This window comes from Stenella coeruleoalba (assembly GCF_951394435.1).
Source record: "Stenella coeruleoalba genome assembly, chromosome: 8".
Taxonomy (NCBI): Eukaryota; Metazoa; Chordata; class Mammalia; order Artiodactyla; family Delphinidae; genus Stenella; species Stenella coeruleoalba.
Window position 1 is genome coordinate 69,857,607 of NC_137154.1, and position 17,531 is coordinate 69,875,137.

At 39.5% G+C, this 17,531-nt stretch overlaps 2 protein-coding genes across 2 annotated transcripts in view; one reads left to right on the top strand and one right to left on the bottom strand.

Annotated features, from left to right (window-relative positions):
- The window catches only part of MRE11 (MRE11 homolog, double strand break repair nuclease), a 65,394-nt gene extending 55,130 nt beyond the window's left edge, over positions 1–10,264 (bottom strand). Inside the window, exons 1-4 of the mRNA XM_079929101.1 lie at positions 10,156–10,264; positions 9,307–9,424; positions 6,644–6,776; positions 1,539–1,699 (exon numbers count right to left, since the gene is read on the bottom strand). Coding sequence (XP_079785227.1) covers positions 1,539–1,699; positions 6,644–6,776; positions 9,307–9,326 — 314 coding nt within the window. The 5' untranslated portion in view covers positions 9,327–9,424; positions 10,156–10,264. The remainder of the gene's footprint in view (positions 1–1,538; positions 1,700–6,643; positions 6,777–9,306; positions 9,425–10,155) is intronic.
- A 109-nt stretch (positions 10,265–10,373) lies between these two features.
- Positions 10,374–16,236, top strand: ANKRD49 (ankyrin repeat domain 49). Its single transcript, XM_079928799.1, has 3 exons — positions 10,374–10,439; positions 12,910–13,264; positions 14,647–16,236. The coding sequence occupies exons 2-3, from the start codon at positions 13,007–13,009 to the stop codon at positions 15,106–15,108; spliced, it is 720 nt and encodes a 239-aa protein (XP_079784925.1). The 5' UTR covers positions 10,374–10,439; positions 12,910–13,006; the 3' UTR covers positions 15,109–16,236.
- Positions 16,237–17,531: the final 1,295 nt, after the last annotated feature.

Consider the following 17,531-nt stretch of genomic DNA (forward strand, 5'->3'; position numbering starts at 1 on the left):
GACAATAGCCATGTGCATGCCTAGCATCCAGATTCTAGCTTCCAAAAGGAACCAAGACTCCTTGAAGAAATGGATGAGTCTAAAAAGCTAGGGAAAAGAAAATACAAAATTAGCCTGGAGCATCTTACAGAGCCAAAAAGGGGGGAGAAAAGATGACGCCATGTTGAAAGGACCCAAGAGGTGGTCTGAAAGAGTGCCCGAAGGCTAAAGCTGGAACAATTCATTTGAGCAACAAAATAGATTATAATAGTATTAAATTACAATCCAAAGGAAAAAAAATGAGTTCATACTTATATAAACAATTGAATAAATTCCTGTTGATGTAGACGACTGAATAAATAAACAAATGGGGGACAAGGGACAAATCTTTACAGAACTATTCCAATTAATAAATGCGGAAAGTATGTGGGAAATGTTTAGAAAATCACCATTAGGACACCACAGTTAAAACTGCTGTAGGCAAGAGCCACTGACGAATGCTAAAATGATTGGACAAACTTTAAAGAGAAACAGAATAGTTGCATAGCCTCCCCTAAAATATTTACTAATTACTGTAGTGGTTTTAACACGCCCATAAATTCTTTGATACTCTTTGCTCTCTCCAGGAAGTGAAACGTAACACCCTCTCTTCAGTGTGGGCTGGACTTAGCTACTCTCTTCTAACAAACAGTATATGGAAAGGGAAAAATAGTAACTTGACAGTGGAGAAACCTGTAAGACACCATCTTAACCAAGTGACCAAGGTTAACCTCACCAGTGCAGGCCATGTTGATAGCATGTACTCCTTACATACTGAGAAGGGCACTTCACCTATAAAGAGTATTCTTTCCCCCAAACCAATAACCCTAGTCTAATCATGAGAAGAACCCAAGTTGAGAGACATTCTACAAAATATCTGACCAGTACACTTCAAAAGTGTCAGTGTCTGCCTGGAAAAGTCTGGCATAGGCGAAAGGAGATTTTGAGACCATTTCAACTAAATGCAATGTGGTATCCTGTACAATGTTTAAGAAAAAACAGAGTACCTTTATGACATGGGGTTCTAGGTGGATATTGTAAATAAGTCCCCAAAGCACAAATATTAAGAAAAAAAATAACGTGTTTGACTATGAACATCAAAATTAAATATTTCTGTCATCAAAAGGCCCTGTAAACAAAGTCTCAATCCACTGATTGAGAAAAAATACATGCCTAGCAAAGGCTTAATATCTAGAAATAACTCCTGCAAATTCAACAGGAAAAGACAAAAATATCCCAATTTTTAAAATGGACAAAGGATATGAACAGAAGAGATACCAAATGTACAAAAAAAATTTGAAAGTTACTCATCTCACTATTAATTAGGGAAATAGAATTTAATACAACAATGTACAGAAAATTCAAAGAACTACATTTACCAAGGAAATAGCTTATAGTGAAGGTAAAATGGCCAATTATTACCATGTTCATGTGTCTTATACAGAAAATATTATATTATACATACATGTAATATTAAATATCATAAGGAAACATTCATTTAAGCATTTAAATATACTTACTTACTAAAACCGAAGTTGACTGACTGATCGCTGATAATTTCAAACTGTACAGGACGATCCCCCATGCAATATTTTCTTAATAACTCGAGGCAGTTATGTATTGTTTTTCTTGAGGGTTTATTTTCATGAAAAAGATCACCCCCTAACAAAATGAAATCCACCTAATCAACAGAAAATAGTATGAAAATTAGTATGCTTTATAGATAAAATTTTTAAAACTATAGCACAAAGAGATAGAAAAAAAATCTTGTAAAAGATACAATTATGTGTGGAGATTTAAAGCTTCATATTTTGTTTAGTTAAAGGGCCTTTCAATCTGGTTATTAATATGACTTCAGCTTAGGTTCCTAGACCACCTTCAAAAAGGCCATCTTCAGATTACTACACCAAGTTTCTAATTCACACTACCCAAAGTGATCATACTTCTTTTTTTAAAGTTATCCAAATCAAACATAAACTTAGCACTTTAATAAAACCTATGGAAGGGATAGCAGATTCAATCCAAATTATTCACTTGATTCATTCAACAATTATTTAGAGTCCCTACAGGCACTGGCAGCTAAGGAAATAGCAATCTACAAAATATATCATGTCCTTGCCCTCATTAAATACAGACAGCGTGCCATACCCTATACTGAGTGTGATAAATAAAATACGATCCCTATCCTAAGTATGTTCAAAATCTAACGGGAGAGACAAACTGCTAAGCATCTAAACGTAAGTCAGACTCTGACACGCACTAGAACAGATATATAAACAAACCAGGAGTAGAGATGACATTACAATTCATTCCAACTGAGAGGAGGAAATTCACCTGAGGACAACGTCTGGGAAGAATGGGCTAACATGGTGGCATCTGAGTTGCACCATGAAGGATAAATGAGATTTCGAGGAAGAACATTCAGGAACAACCAGAGAGAAGGGAAATCACACAGAAAGAAAGTCCAACACACTTTCAAAAGTGTACAATCTACTTAAAGAAAGTTGATTAAGTTCTTAATTATACAAAAGAACCCAGCAATACAGATCGCCATGGGCTACAGTAGTGAGGGCAGCAGGATATGTCACCACAAAATGGACCCACTGTGGCAATGTGGACTGTTTTGAGCTGAAGGCAATTAAGACCCAGCAGAGTCAGGAAAAGCTTTTTTACCTCTCTCTAAACTGCCTAAAAGAATCTGGATGGGGGCATGTACCAGGAAGAGAGCTATTACCAGAGACAATTTCTGATATCAGAAAGACATCGCATGGCATGGCAAACACCTTTTTACCAAACATGTGCTCGTCTCATCTTCCTGTGCATTGCCTTCCTCCCCTTTAAAGCCCCAGACTCCTTTCCCCTTCTCCTTAGCTCAGGATGGCAGATAAGCCTCAATTACTTCACTGCTGAGGAGTCTCATACTTTTGTGGGGCTCCCATACATATGAAATTTATTTTTACCCTGTTAATCTGTCTTACGTCAACTTAATTATTAGACCAGCCAGGGAACTTAGAAGGAAATAAGGAAAAGATTTCTGCCCTGACAACAGTCAGAGAGACTTCAATAAAAATGTGGGATTTAAGCCAGGTCTTCAAAACTAAACATGATTTGAGTAAAGGGAGAAAATGATCATAATCCAAGGCATAGAAAAAACAACAAAGCAAACAAACATTTTTACAGGGGAGGGGAAAGAGAAATAGTTGTTTCAATGATATAGTTTCACTTTTACCAGACGAGAAGAGTTCTGGAGGTTGGTCACTCAACCATGCAAATGTGCTTAACACTACTCAACTGTACCCTTAAAAATGGTTAGGATGGTAAGTTTTATGGTATGTGTATTTTACCACAAACAACAAAAAAATTTTTTTAATATTTTTAAAAACTGGTTTGTGACTCCAGGGATCACTGAGAACACAACTTGCTTCTCTGGTATTTCTGCCCAAAGTGAATCTACTCATGAGGAAACGTCAGACATCTCCAACTGAGGAATATTCTGCCAAAGTAACTACCCTGGACTCTTCAAAAATGTCAGGTTCATGAAAGACAAGGCAGACAGAGGAAACATCCCAGATTACAAGAGACTAAAGAGACGTGACAACTAAATGCAAAATGTAATCCTGGATTGGCAACTGGACACCACTGACCTGCCCCCAAACTGCTATGACAGACTTTGTCGAGACAACTGGCATCTTAGAATTACATGATCGTACTGAATCAACATAACTCCCTGGTTTTGATAAGTGCACTGTGGTTACATATGTAATTTACTCTCAAATGGTTCAGAAAAAGTGTGTGTGTGTGTTTATGAAGAGACAGGATAAATCAAATGTAGTAAAGTGTAGGAAAATCTCGGTGAAGGGTAAGGAATTATTTGTACTATTCTTGTAATGTTTATGTAAGATTGATATTGTTTCAACATAAAAGTTAAAAAAAAAAAAAAGATTCCAAAGAACTAGAGAGTAGAAATAAGGCTGGTTAGATGGCACAGACCCACAAAATAGAGGACTTAAAAATCCGGAAGAACTTAGATTTCAATAAGAAGAAATAATAAACACAAATGATGGGGGGAAGTAAACATGCATTTGGAAGTACCAGTATGGGGCTGTAGGTGGGAGGGGGCAGTTAAGATTAAAGGACGCAGGGAGGGGAAACAGGAGGAAATGCAAGGGAAGGAAAGGACAAGGTAAAGAAAAAAAAAAAAGCTCGTGCTCAGGGAAAGAAATACTTCAGCACCTAAGAGTTGGAAAAGAAAGGACAGAGGATTCTCTGGCAGGAAACAGACATTCTTTGACTCCAAATTTCTCTGCCCTCAGGGTAAAAGGAGACACATTTATAAGAGTGCTTACTGGGCTGCCCTGGTGGCTCAGTGGTGGAGAGTCCGCCTGCCAATGCAGGGGACGCGGGTTCGTGCCCCGGTCCGTGATGATCCCACATGCCGCGGAGCGGCTGGGCCCGTGAACCATGGCCGCTGAGCCTGCGCGTCCGGAGCCTGTGCTCCGCAACGGGAGAGGCCGCAACAGTGAGAGGCCCGCGTACCGCAAAAAAAAAAAAAAAAAAAAAAAAAGAGTACCTACTGCTTGCCAGATCCTTTCTAGGTACTAGGATACACATGAGCAAACAAAAAAGATTTTTCATTCTCATGGAGTTCACCTTCTAGTGGAGAAGATAATACACACGTAAATAATTCAATAAATTATTTCAGATGGTGCTATAAAAAAAAATAAATGAGTAATGTGATAAGAGTGTTGAGACATCAGGTAAGACCTCCCCAAAAAAGGTAAAACTTGAATTGAGAACTGAGAAGTCAACCCTGGCAAGATCAAGGTGCTCTGAGCAGGAAGAGAACCACACATGCAGAGGTACCAGAGTAGAACAAACATCTCTGTATGGATGAAGCACAAACCAACCAGGCAGAGTGGAAGGAGATGAAGTCTCCTGGCAGGGGCCAGATCACACTGAACCTTGTAGTTTAATTTTTATTCTAGATTCAGTGGAAGGCCACTTAGATTATAAGCAGCAGAGTGACATGATCTGACATGGTTTTTGGAAGTTCACTTTGGCTGCTATGCTGAATACTGTAGGAGGAAAGAATGGAAGTAAAAAAACCTAAGGGGAGCTACTGCAGTCCAGCAAAATATGACAAGTTTTGGACTAAGTTTACAGACATGAAGGTAGAAAATAGTAGAGAGGTTCCACTTGTATCCATTTGGGAATAAGAACCAAAGGACTTGCAGAAAAACTGAAGAGAACTCTGAGGAAAAGTCAAGGTTGAAGTTTGCAAGTCCCCAGAATTTATGTTTATTCCCCAGCTGTCTTTTGGGCTCGAGATGGACATTTCAACTGTCTGCTGGAATGTTTCCTTGAATGTCCTATTGGAATCTCCAACTCAAATGGTCTCAATCAGAATTCATCACCTTCCCACATTAGGAAGGATGTTATAAGGAAGTATGAAAATAAGGAAGAAATCTTCCTTATTTAAAACCTACTTCTATTATTGGTACCACCATCCACCCAAACATAATACACTCCAGAGTCACCGTCATCCCCTTCTCCCTCATCCCCACCCCCTACGACTGACTAACCAATCAAAGTATCCAAATCCTCTCTTTATCTCCTGCATTCATTTCCTCTTTTCCATCCCATGGCGCCACTTTTAAAAAGCCTCCAACTTATCTTGCCTTCATGCTGTACTCTGTTGGCAGAAGACTTTCTGTTAAACGGGGTACAAACTCCTCAATCTGGTATTTGAAGCTCTTGATGCAGCTCAAACCACATTTCTAGTCTTTCAGCGCGCTTTCTAACTCGCGACCTACCAGTGAGCCAAACAGCTGCTGTACCCCTAATGGACCAATCATCTCGCCTCTGTGCCCTTCCTACTGCTTCACGGGAGGTGTACACTCTCTTTGCTCTTCACTCATTAAAAGCCTACCATCCTTCTAAGCCCAAGTTAAATGCCACTTCATTCACCTCATCTTGCTATCCTCATCTAAATGTGATCTCTTCTACCTCCAAACTCCCAGGAAATGCTGTTTATACTCTTACGGCTCTTGCATCTGAGCGTCTTTGACATTTATCGTATCTCACATACTGACTTGCTTGCTGCATGTTCTTTGAAAGCAGAAACTATGACAGTCATCTTTACATTTCAAATAGAAACTGCCACAGGATACTGCACTCAGTAAACACGGTAAATATTTGTAAATTTTTACAGACTATTTACAAAAGTAGCTCCTACTTGAATTCAGGGAATAAAGCACACAAATTCTGCTTTGGGCTTTCAGTATACAGATATTTAAGCAGGCAGTGTGAGGACATGGGCCTATAAAACAAACCTCTATCTTTAAAAGGAAAAAGAGCAAGTTGAGTGGGGCTTCCCTGGTGGCGCAGTGGTTGAGAGTCTGCCTGCCGATGCAGGGCACACGCGTGCAGGGCACACGCGTTCGTGCCCCGGTACGGGAGGATCCCACATGCCGCGGAGCGGCTGGGCCCGTGAGCCATGGCCGCTGAGCCTGTGCTCCGCAACGGGAGAGGCCACAGCAGTGAGAGGCCCGCGTACCGCAAAAAAAAAAGAGCAAGTTGAGTAAGGGAACTTGGTAGAAATTGCAAAAATGCAAACTAAACTCACATCATTTTCCTGGGCAAGTCTTAAAATTTCATCAAGTGTTACAAACGTATCATTTCCTCTGACGGCATCTTTTTCCATAAATCCCAGATGAATATCTGTTGCAACTAAGATTTTAAATGTATTTTCATCATCGCTGTATTTAAAAAGAAGAAACATGTCAATATAATTCATTAAAAGGATGTTCAAGCAAACTGAAACCTAAATCTATAAAATAATAGCAGTTATGACGTAAAATCATTTTTCTAGCCCTAAGCGAGGTCCAAAAATTTGAAGCATTCAACAGACCATTAATGTCACAGTTTTCTTACCACTAATACAAAGCAGAACAAATGTACACACATTTTTAAAAGGTTCTGTAACTGCTTCAGAAATGTATAACCTCATTACAACCAGTTTCATAAACTGATATGTAACCTGAATTGGAAAGCTTGGTTGTTTTCCTGCTCTGTTCTACAGCAAAAATCCAAGAGGATTTGATCTCAGTATCTAAACTTGCTATTTATCTACTTTGCATTTTCCCAGGAAAATTAGAATTAACTGGTTAATTTTAAAAGCCCTTCTCCTTACTTTATAAGTAGATTTTTATCCTAATAAACTAGTAACTTACATCCAGGCCCCTGAAGAGGTTTGCTCTCCATACAAAGTTAGTTTTTCACTAATGACTTTGGCCAAGTAACAAAACTAATTTACAATGCCATTTAAATTTGGTAGTATTCAAAAGTACTTTCATGTGAAGCAGTAATATGATAGTTATTAATTCTCTCTTAAACTTAATATAACTTTTAATTGTCTTTAAAATATTTTGGTATCCCTGATCTCATCTCAACTCCCACACGTAAACAGGTTAAGTATTGTTATCTCTGAAAAACTAGAAAGCTATATACAGAGAAATTAACTGATTTATCATGAAACAAAATGGTAGAAATGGAACTAAAACCCGTTATTAACACTCAGGCTGTTTTCACTAAACCATACGAACTTCAAAAAAATTTATATATATATCTCCAAAATTCAAATCTTTATACATAAGAGAATTTTCCAGAAAAGATTTCTCTTCATAAACTTCAAAATGATATGAACAGTTCTGATTGCTATATACATACAGGTAAGTCAGAATACTTTCGGATCACATTACTACCCAGACTTCCATAGCAATTTGTAAGGTATTTTCCCTTGAGGTCTCTCACTTAAATATGAGAATTAATCTGAGAGTCTTTTTTTTTTTTTTTGGCTACATTGGGTCTTCGTTGCTGTGCGCCAGCTTTCTCTAGTTGCGGAGAGCAGGGACTACTCTTTGTTGCGGTGCACGGGCTTCTCATTGCGTTGGCTTCTCTTGTTGCGGAGCACGGGGTGTAGGCGCGTGGGCTTCAGTAGTTGTGGCACGTGCACTCAGGAGTTGTGGCTCACGGGCTCTAGAGCACAGGCTCAGTAGTTGTGGCGCACGGGCTTAGTTGCTCGGTGGCATGTGGGATCTTCCCCAACCAGGGCTCGAACCCGTGTCCCTTGCATTGGCAGGCGGATTCCTAACCACTGCGCCACCACCAGAGAAGCCCTGAGAGTCATTTGCAATCCAATTATGCAAATGAAGAAATGGAGACAAAGTTTAGAGGCTTGCTAACTTGTCCAAGTTTACACAATGCTAATTAAGAAATTAAGGGGACTTCTCTGGTAGTCCAGTCGTTAAGACTCTACGCTTCCAATGCAGGGGGCCCGGCTTCAATCCCTGGTTGGGGAACTAAGACCTCACATGCCGCAACTAAGCGCGCATACCGGAACTACTAAACCCACGCGCTCTAGAGCCCGCAACTAGAGAAGCCCGTGCACTGCAAGGAAGACCCGGCGCGCTGCCACGAAGACCCAGTGCAGCCTAGATAGATTAGATAGATAGATAGATAGACAGATAGACAGACAGATAGATAAAAAGAAATTAAAACAAGGGTGAAATATTCCAAGTTTGAAGCTTTTTCCACATAACTTTTTCTAGTCCTTTTATTTATTTTCATTTTAGTCAGATTCATTTGCAATTTATTCAGTACTAAAGCAATTTACTTCTTTAAAAATCTGCTTTAAAAGACTTGCAGTAGGACCTCCCTGGTGGCTCAGTGATTAAGAATCCCCCTGCCAATGCAGGGGACACGGGTTTGATCCCTGGTCCGGGAAGGTCCCACATGCTGCGGAGCAACTAAGCCCGTGCGCCTAGAGCCCCGAGCTCTGCAACAAGAGAAGCCACCGCAATGAGAAGCCTGCACACCGCAACCCCGCTCGCCGCAGGTAGAGAAAGCCCGCCGCAACAATGAAGACCCAACGCAGCCAAAACTAAATTAAGAAAAAAAAAAGACTTGCATTAGCTAGTAAGACTTAGTTCAAGCATATTTATAGCTTCAATAGTTTAAGACAAAACATAAGAACATAAACTTATATAGCAATATGCCAACCTACTGCAAAACCCCAATCTATAGCTGCATATTATCTTTAGTTAATAAATATATAGCATGAAATGTTAACCATTCCAAATATTCATTTTGATGACTAACACTTGTATTCAGAGGCAAGGTCTTTATTTACTCATAATTTATTAAATAAGTTTTCTTTTATGGTGATCATAGTTGATAGACTGTAGGAACCCAAAGCAACAAAGACGACTTCGGAAGACAGGTGCTTACAGAGCATCTGCAGGACTCATTTCTATGATCAGTCCAGCTCCTCCAGGACCACTTCTCTCTCGAAGTACCCCTGGGTCCTGTGCTCAAACACGTCAGAAAACTCACTCGATTCCAAATTCTAAAACAAAATTATATTATTTAAAACACATTTTTAAAAAGCAGACTGGCAATTTTGGAAGTGTCTCATTTTCAATTAAGCACCTACTATACTTTTATTTTCAGAGCTTACAAAACAAAACAGAAAAACATATCTCCAGTGACACTCTACTTACACCATTATGATTACGCTCCTCTCCTGTTTCCCTTTCTATGCCCCATGGGAAGCTAATGCTTGTTAAATGAATGGGCAAAAAGGGTCACACCCAATAGTTCTGGTTTAGCACACGAACTCTGGATGTGCAGAAATGTTTAAGTTGCATGCATGGGCTACTCTGGAGCATGAGGCGACCCCGTATTTCCTGCTTAAACACAAATTTTTTTTTTAAGGAATGGGCTTGTTTTGAAAAGATAGGGGGTCCACGTTTAAAGCTAGTGTAAATAAGCAGAAACACGTGGTTTAAGGAAAATGGCCAGGATCTTTTGGGAGGAGCGGCTGCCACCGCGGAACGACCCCTCCCACGTCCGGATTCCTGGTTCGGTGGGGATTCTAAGCCTCAGCAGCCCCGCACCACCGAACCCTCAGAAACCAGAACGCGGAAACCTCCCAGGCTCCTCCCGAGCCTACCCGGCCCAGAGTCAATCCTCTCTGGGCTTCCGCTCGCGATCCTGCAGATACAGAAAGCGACTCCTAAACTACCCCACATCTGGACTCTCCAAAGCCCCACCCTGGAACCCGAGGCTGTCTTTTACCCGGTAAGAAGGAGGGAGATTCTTGAGAAGAAAAGCAACAGCACCGCCTGAGAAGCAGCTTGGCCATAAACCTGAATTAAGCGGGAGAGAAAAAGCACCTCCTTCTCTCGCGATACCTCATAAATGACGTAGGCGCTTCAACTCCTCTCACTGGCTGCCGACTGCCGTAAGGTAGCAGGAAAAGTTGCAGCGAGGACCCGCCCTCATACAGGAGCCAATCCTGAGTAGCCCGGGGGACGAACCCCGGAAGCGAGCTTTCCGGCGGCGATTTTCCCCTCTCTAAGGTGGGTAGGTCTTTCTCGTCCGGGGCCACGCTTCCTGGTCGCCTGGCGCCACCTAAGAACTCCCGGGCCCAAAGGGGCGGGTCCCCTGTCGACCCCTGACGAGCCCTGCAAATCGGGCCGTGTCGTGGGTCCTAAGTAGGGCTGGAGCGGCTTCTTCGCTCGTAGAAGTTCGGAAGGCCGCAGACGCGACTCCTGGGCCTGTGAAGTGACCAGCCTGTGCTGGAGGGCCGGGACTGGTGGTCTTCTCCCTCACCTCCACTCCCCAGAGATTGAGCATTCGGACTCCAGTTTACAAGACTTTCCCTGCGTCCCCTTATTGTCTGCCTGGATCTCGCGTTCAGCACATCTGCATTGCTTTGTGCTGACAGCAGTAAAATAGAGTACATTAAAAAACAATGTGAAACTTTTGAATTAGAAAATTTGGGCTTTTAGTTCTATTGAAAGTTGTATTAATCTATCAGAACCTCAGCGCCTTCACTTGTAAAATGGGGTTTACGGCCCCACCTGTCACTGAATTGTTAAGAGTTAACATAGTTTAGATCTCTTATGGAATGTGATCTTTAAAAAACATACCCTAGTTCTTCTTGGTGGAGTATCATCAAGTAGGTATCTTGATCGGCTTTTTAAGCCCTGAATCAGGGAGATGCACCTGGGGTTGACTTTTTAAATTAAATCCATTAAGAAATTTTTATATGTAATTTATTGTACCTGGAACAGTAAATTTAAATTATAAAAAGTTTTTATGAAAAGGAAAGGGGGGTATAAGATCTGTGCTATAATGTTACTGTGGTTGATACAAATGACAAGTGAACTATACAGTAAGGTATTTAATAAAGTGTTTAATGAGTAGATTTGTGATCACTTTTGTATTGCAAGGTTCAGAGAATAGTTTGAGGAAAGTGAAAATATTAGAACATACAGCCTTTCTGATAGGGTCTCTCGATTGACTCTGTAAAGTTGGACAGTCTTTGGAAATCCTTTAGTACAGTCCTTTCATTGTGCAACAAAGTAACAGGTCCAGAGAAGGTACTGGTCATGCGTGATAAATTTAAACTTGACTTTAATGCACTTGGCAGTAGTAATAAAATCTACTGATGCATTAGGATTGTATCAATTAAAGCTCGTGAAAATTAGGTAGAAAGAAATCAGTATCTTAGGGGTACACGACTAACTCTCAAATTTCTCGGAATCCATTCCAAGCAAAATCAAGTGATAGGGCTTTAATTCTGTTTAATTCTACAAATATTTCTTAATGTTTGCTTTATATAAGTGGGACATAAATGTAAGTTAAATATAGTCCCTATCCTTAAGCTTACAGTCTTTTAAGAGACTAAAACAAGAACAAAATTAGTGGTGAAATAAAACAGTATGTAGCACAAAAAAAAAGTAGAAACTAGAGAGAGATGTAATTTGGAGGCTCAAGAAAGACTTAATGAAGGAGGCAACATCTGAGAAGAGTCATGAAAGACTGATAAGATTTCGACAAATATAGTTGGGAAGCTGAGAAATATTTTTTAAATATCTATTATTCTCATTTTGTTTAATTGGTTAAAGTTTAATCTGCTGCATAACTCTTTAAGCTGATATTGGTTTATAAATTGTTATGGCAGCCTAGCAGAATAAATATCATTTCCTTCAGGAAGCCTTCTCTACTCCCTGAGGACTGGGTTAATTATGACCTTCCTGTATATTCATCATATCTAGATATGGTCTTATTATAGCACTTAAACACTGTCTTTGCCAATCTCCCTGACGAGACAGGAAGCTTCTTGAGGTTAAGACGTGGATCTTGTTCATTATTGAATCCCAGTACCCAGAGACTGGCACATACCAGGCATTCTATTCATCTTTGTTGAATGAAGGAGTAAATGACAGCCAAAGTTCGGTTTCAAAACAAGAACCCAACTAAGAACTATAGTTATCTGTCAATGAATAGGACTACTTTTTAAAGCAGTGAATTTTCCTAAGCCTGAAATTATTAAAGTAGAAGTAGGTTGATTATTACAGATGTCATGATGGTATTGATGAGAGATTGGGACACATGTCCTTTGGGGGCTATTCCATCTCTAAGAATCTCTGATTCTTGGAAGTAGATTTTTTAGGAACTAAAAATTTTTGCTCCTGCTTTATAACTTCTGTGTGTCTAGTCTATAAAAATCGTGAATGTGGTTATCTTTATTAGTTATAATTTAAAAGCTTCAAGCATTAATCACTGTTAGCATAATACAATGTAGTATGTGAACCAATAGATTCAAAATAGTGTTATAACCACTGACTTAGTAGAAAAACAATATTAAAAATAAAGATAACTGAAATCTATCAGTTCCAATATTTAATGAATGTGAAGGGTATTAATAAACACCAAAAAAGTTTAGACAGGGTTTATTTGTGTATATTTGCAAGACTTATCTATGCTATTGATAAAGCCTCAATAACCATTTTGCTCCTAATTTTTGTGTTTGTGTTTCAGATCTTGATGAATAAAATAAAGCAGACATAATTCATCTCTGGAAAGATTATTTATACTCTGGCATTTGAAATGCTTTGTATTTAGAATAGTAGTAAAAATGGAAAAAGAGAAAGTAAATGATGATGGAAAACCAGACCCAGAGAACTCCTTGGACTTTTCTGAACACTTTAACCAACTTGAATTATTAGAAACACACGGACACCTTATTCCCACTGGCACCCAAAGTCTCTGGGTAGGGAATTCTGATGAAGATGAAGAGCAAGATGAAAAAACTGAAGAGTGGTATCAATTGCAAGAAAAAAAAATGGAAAAAGATCCAAGCAAATTGCTTCTTTGGGCTGCTGAAAAAAATCGGGTAAAAATAAAAAGAACAGTTAAAGAGGAAACCTTAATTTAGTAGGAAACGTATTAGATTGGAAGCCAGAAGACCTGTACTGAATCTTGCTTTAGTCTGTAACTTTGGGCAAAGCCTACTGTTTCTGAACCTCTATTTTCTTATCTGTAAAAATGGCCACCATAATACCTGCCTCTTTCATACGGGGTTTTATACAGAGGCAATGTATGTGAAAACACATAGTAAGCTACAAAGTGTCACATGGGTATTTTGGGGAGCTTTAAGAATAATTATAAAGAGAGCAAGCAATCATCTGTATCTTTAAATCATTTATATTAAGTCATTAGGGTCATCCTAAAGACAAGTATTTAGTAAAGAGAGGATGGGAATTAACATTTATTAAATACCAACTATACCATGTGCCTTACTACGTTATTGATTTAATCCTCATATATCCCTATAAGATACGTCATATTCTTCCCTTTTACAGATTAAGAAGTTGAGATTCAGGAACATTAATTTGCCCAGAATCGTCCAAGTAGGATGACCCTGCTTAACAGCCAAAGTCTGTTCTTCCCACTTAGCCGTTTGTATCTTGTTTTACTAAGTTCCCCCATGTCTGTGTTAATAAACTAATAAATGGTCTTATATTTTTGGATAACTTTTTAAGCCAAGAGCAGACTGCATCCCACCAGAGGTCCTCAGACCAAACTGAAAATCACTTCCTGAAAACATGTATCTGAGGTTGTTTTAGTTAGAAGGAATTGCGCTCCTTAATCTCGACTTCCTTGTTACCATTGTATTCTACTGTTAAAAGAAGTTTTTTTTTTAATTGGAGTGTAGTTGATTTACAACGTTGTGTTGGTTTCAGATGTACAGCAGAGTGATTCAGTTACACATATATTCTTTTTTAGATTCTTTTCTCATTTAGGTTATCACAGAATATTGAGTAGAGTTCCCTGTGCTATACAGTAGGTATTTTTTAAAGTTTTATACAGTATGTATATTGGTGTGGTAATCCTACTACAGAAAGATCAGTCTGTTCCATTACTATGTTTTCTTCGCAGATGAAATATAAAATAATAATACAATTCTAGCCTGTATTATTCATCTAGGACTATAGCTTTTATACAATAAGCCTTCATTGGACCAGGAATAAATGTATGGTTTGGTATTCAGAGAATCATGCTCTTAGAATCAACAGTTTATAGTTAACACTGACTTGTTCATTGTTAAATCAGTTCCCCACCCCCCCCAAAAAAATCGTATTTTTTATTTTACAGTCATCTGCTAACAAAGAAGTTTTTATTTAACTTAATTAAATCGAACACTAGATGGTTTAATTTTCTTTGCTTATTGTTTCATTTCGAGTTGGGATTGTAAAAGATCTATTTTCTTCTCAGCTGACCACAGTGCGAAGACTGCTTTCAGAAAAGGCCACCCACGTGAACACTCGAGATGAAGATGGGTACACCCCGCTCCATCGAGCAGCCTACAGCGGACACTTAGACGTGGTCCGGGAGTTGATTGCACACAGGGCAGATGTTCACGCGGTGACTGTGGATGGCTGGACACCCCTGCACAGTGCCTGTAAGTGGAATAACACCAGAGTGGCTTCTTTCTTACTGCAGCATGATGCAGATATCAACGCCCAGACAAAAGGCCTCTTGACCCCCTTACATCTAGCTGCTGGGAACAGAGACAGCAAAGATACCCTTGAACTCCTCCTGATGAACCGCTACATCAAAGCAGGTCTGAAGAACAACCTGGAGGAAACTGCATTTGACATCGCCAGGAGGACAAGCATGTATCACTACCTCTTTGAAATTGTGGAAGGCTGCACAAATTCTTCACCTCAGTCTTAATGGTTCTAATAATTTTCTTAAGTTTCTAAGTCCCAGTGCCTCCTTTGTGTGAGATGTGAAATGTCCCCATCATACAAAGTTGACATCAAAAGTCTTAGGACAGTAATTCAGTGGTAATATCACGATAATATCCTTCCAAGTGAATTGCCTGACCTTGATGTCAAAATGTATTTGGAAGTTGATTGGATATATCTTTAATGATTTCCGTGGTGTTTGTGATTTTTATCAAATCATTTTAACTTACCTATACTGAAAAACTTGTCACAAGCTGTACAGAAAACTAATGATATTTTTGGTGCTGATCCAAGAGAAATGTATTTTTAAATATTCCCCCATCCTAGATCTTTGTGCAGTATTTAGTATATTAATGTGTATTTTTATAAGGTCAGGTAACTCAGAATTTCATTTAAAACTCTTAATATACTGGTGCAGTTCAGCTGTCTTCTCTGCATCACCATAGCCATTTGCTTTCATTGTAAACCGTAAGAATGAACATATTAGTGTCTTGAATCTCCGTAAATTAAAAAAAAATCAAGACACCTAGATCTTTGTTTTCTAGAACCTAGGCCATTTTCAGGAAGTAGCTAGGTGTTTAATCCACGAATTTTATATACTGCCCCCTCCCACAATCCACACAATCCTGTGGACCATCCTACCTCACCCTGGTCAACCTGCATATTCCTTATGCTGCTGGTGAGTCAGCATGACCCTTCAGACATGCGCACAACTATACCTTGGTTCAAATCATAACGTATCTATCTGCTCTCCAGCTAGTTTTACCTCCCTGGTCCTACTGAGCTGGGCACTGCTTATCTAGACTCTCAAGTTCACAGGAGGTGTTCTTTTCCAGGGTCCTCATTTTATACAAGCCACACAAAGACAAAGTGACAGGGAAAAGGAATTCTAAGAATGAGGGGATGATGATTATATTGGGGTGAGAACCGCAAAGTGGCTCAGGCCTTTTTTAAAAGCCACATTGTGGATAGTGACAAAAGCATAAATATAAATATTCCAAAAAAAAATAAAAGTTTTGAACAACCAAAAAAAAAGCATGAATTCTTTTTTTACCTGTGTATCTTCCTTGGATCCATAACATGTTTATTCATTCCAGCTAAGAGATGGAAGCAACCCAAAAGCCCACTGACAGATGAATGAATAGAGAAAATGTAGTATATACAGAAAATTGAATATTATTAAGCCTTAAAAAGGAAGGAAATCCTACCACATGCTACAACAGGAATTAACCTTGAGAACATTATGCTAAATAAAATAAGCCAATCACAAAAAGACAAATTATGTATGAGTCCACTCATATGAGACATCTAAAATATTTAAATTCATAGGGACTTCCCTGGTGGCGCAGTGGTTTAAGAATCCGCCTGCCAATGCAGGGGACACGGGTTCAAGCCCTGGTCCGGGGAAGATCCCACATACCATGGAGCAACTAAGCCCGTGCACCACAACTACTGAGCCTGCACTCTAGAGCCTGTGAGCCACAACTACTGAGCCCGTGTGCCACAACTACTGAAGCCCACGCGCCTAGAGCCCATGCTCCACAACAAGAGAAGCCACTGCAACGGGAAGCCCGTGCACTGCAACGAAGAGTAGCCCCCGCTCGCCACAACTACAGAAAGCTCGTGTGCAGCAGTGAAGACCCAACACAGCCAAAAATAAATAAATTTATTAAAAAATAATAATAAAAATAAATAAATATTCAAATTCATAGAAACAGAAAGTAGAATGGTTGTTGCCAGGGTCTGGGGGAAGGGAGAAATAGGGAGCTGGTGTTCCATGGGTATAGAGTTTCTGTTTTGCAAGATGAAAAGTTCTAGAGATCCATTACACAGCAATGTAAATATACTCAACACTTTAAAATGGTTAAGATGGTTTAAAAAAACTATTAGTCATATAGAAAAGATAATTGCAAATGTTTGTGATTGTCAAAGTACGTTAAATGGTCTCATTAATTTTACAAGTAAATATTATGATACAGATTTGGAAAATTATCTTTAAAAGATAATTGACTGTTTAAAGAAAAATATTAACAATTTTTACAGAGTTTATAACATATCTAAAAGTAAAATATATGTCAACAGTTATATAATGGCTGGAAGGAGAGAAATGGAATTTCTTTTTTTGGCTGCATTGAGTCTTTGTTGCTGCGTGAGGGCTTTCTCTAGTTGCGGTGAGTGGGGACTGCTCTTCATTGCAGTGCATAGGCTTCTCACTGCAGTGGCTTCTCTTGTTGCGGAGCACGGGCTCTAGGCATGCAGGCTTCAGTAGTTGTGGTGTGCAGGCTCAGTAGTTGTGGCACATGGGCTTAGTTGCTCCACGGCACATGGGATCTTCTGGGACCAGGGATCGTACCCGTGTCCCCTGCATTGGCAGGCAGATTCTTAACCACTGTGCCACCAGGGAAGTCC

What these genes read in the sequence shown, in the direction of transcription:
- ANKRD49 (XM_079928799.1), top strand. Translation starts at nt 13,007, where the DNA reads ATGGAAAAAGAGAAAGTAAATGATGATGGAAAACCAGACCCAGAGAAC. An exon ending in GGGCTGCTGAAAAAAATCGG is followed by an intron (nt 13,265 to 14,646) that starts GTAAAAATAAAA and finishes TTTTCTTCTCAG; the next exon opens with CTGACCACAGTGCGAAGACT.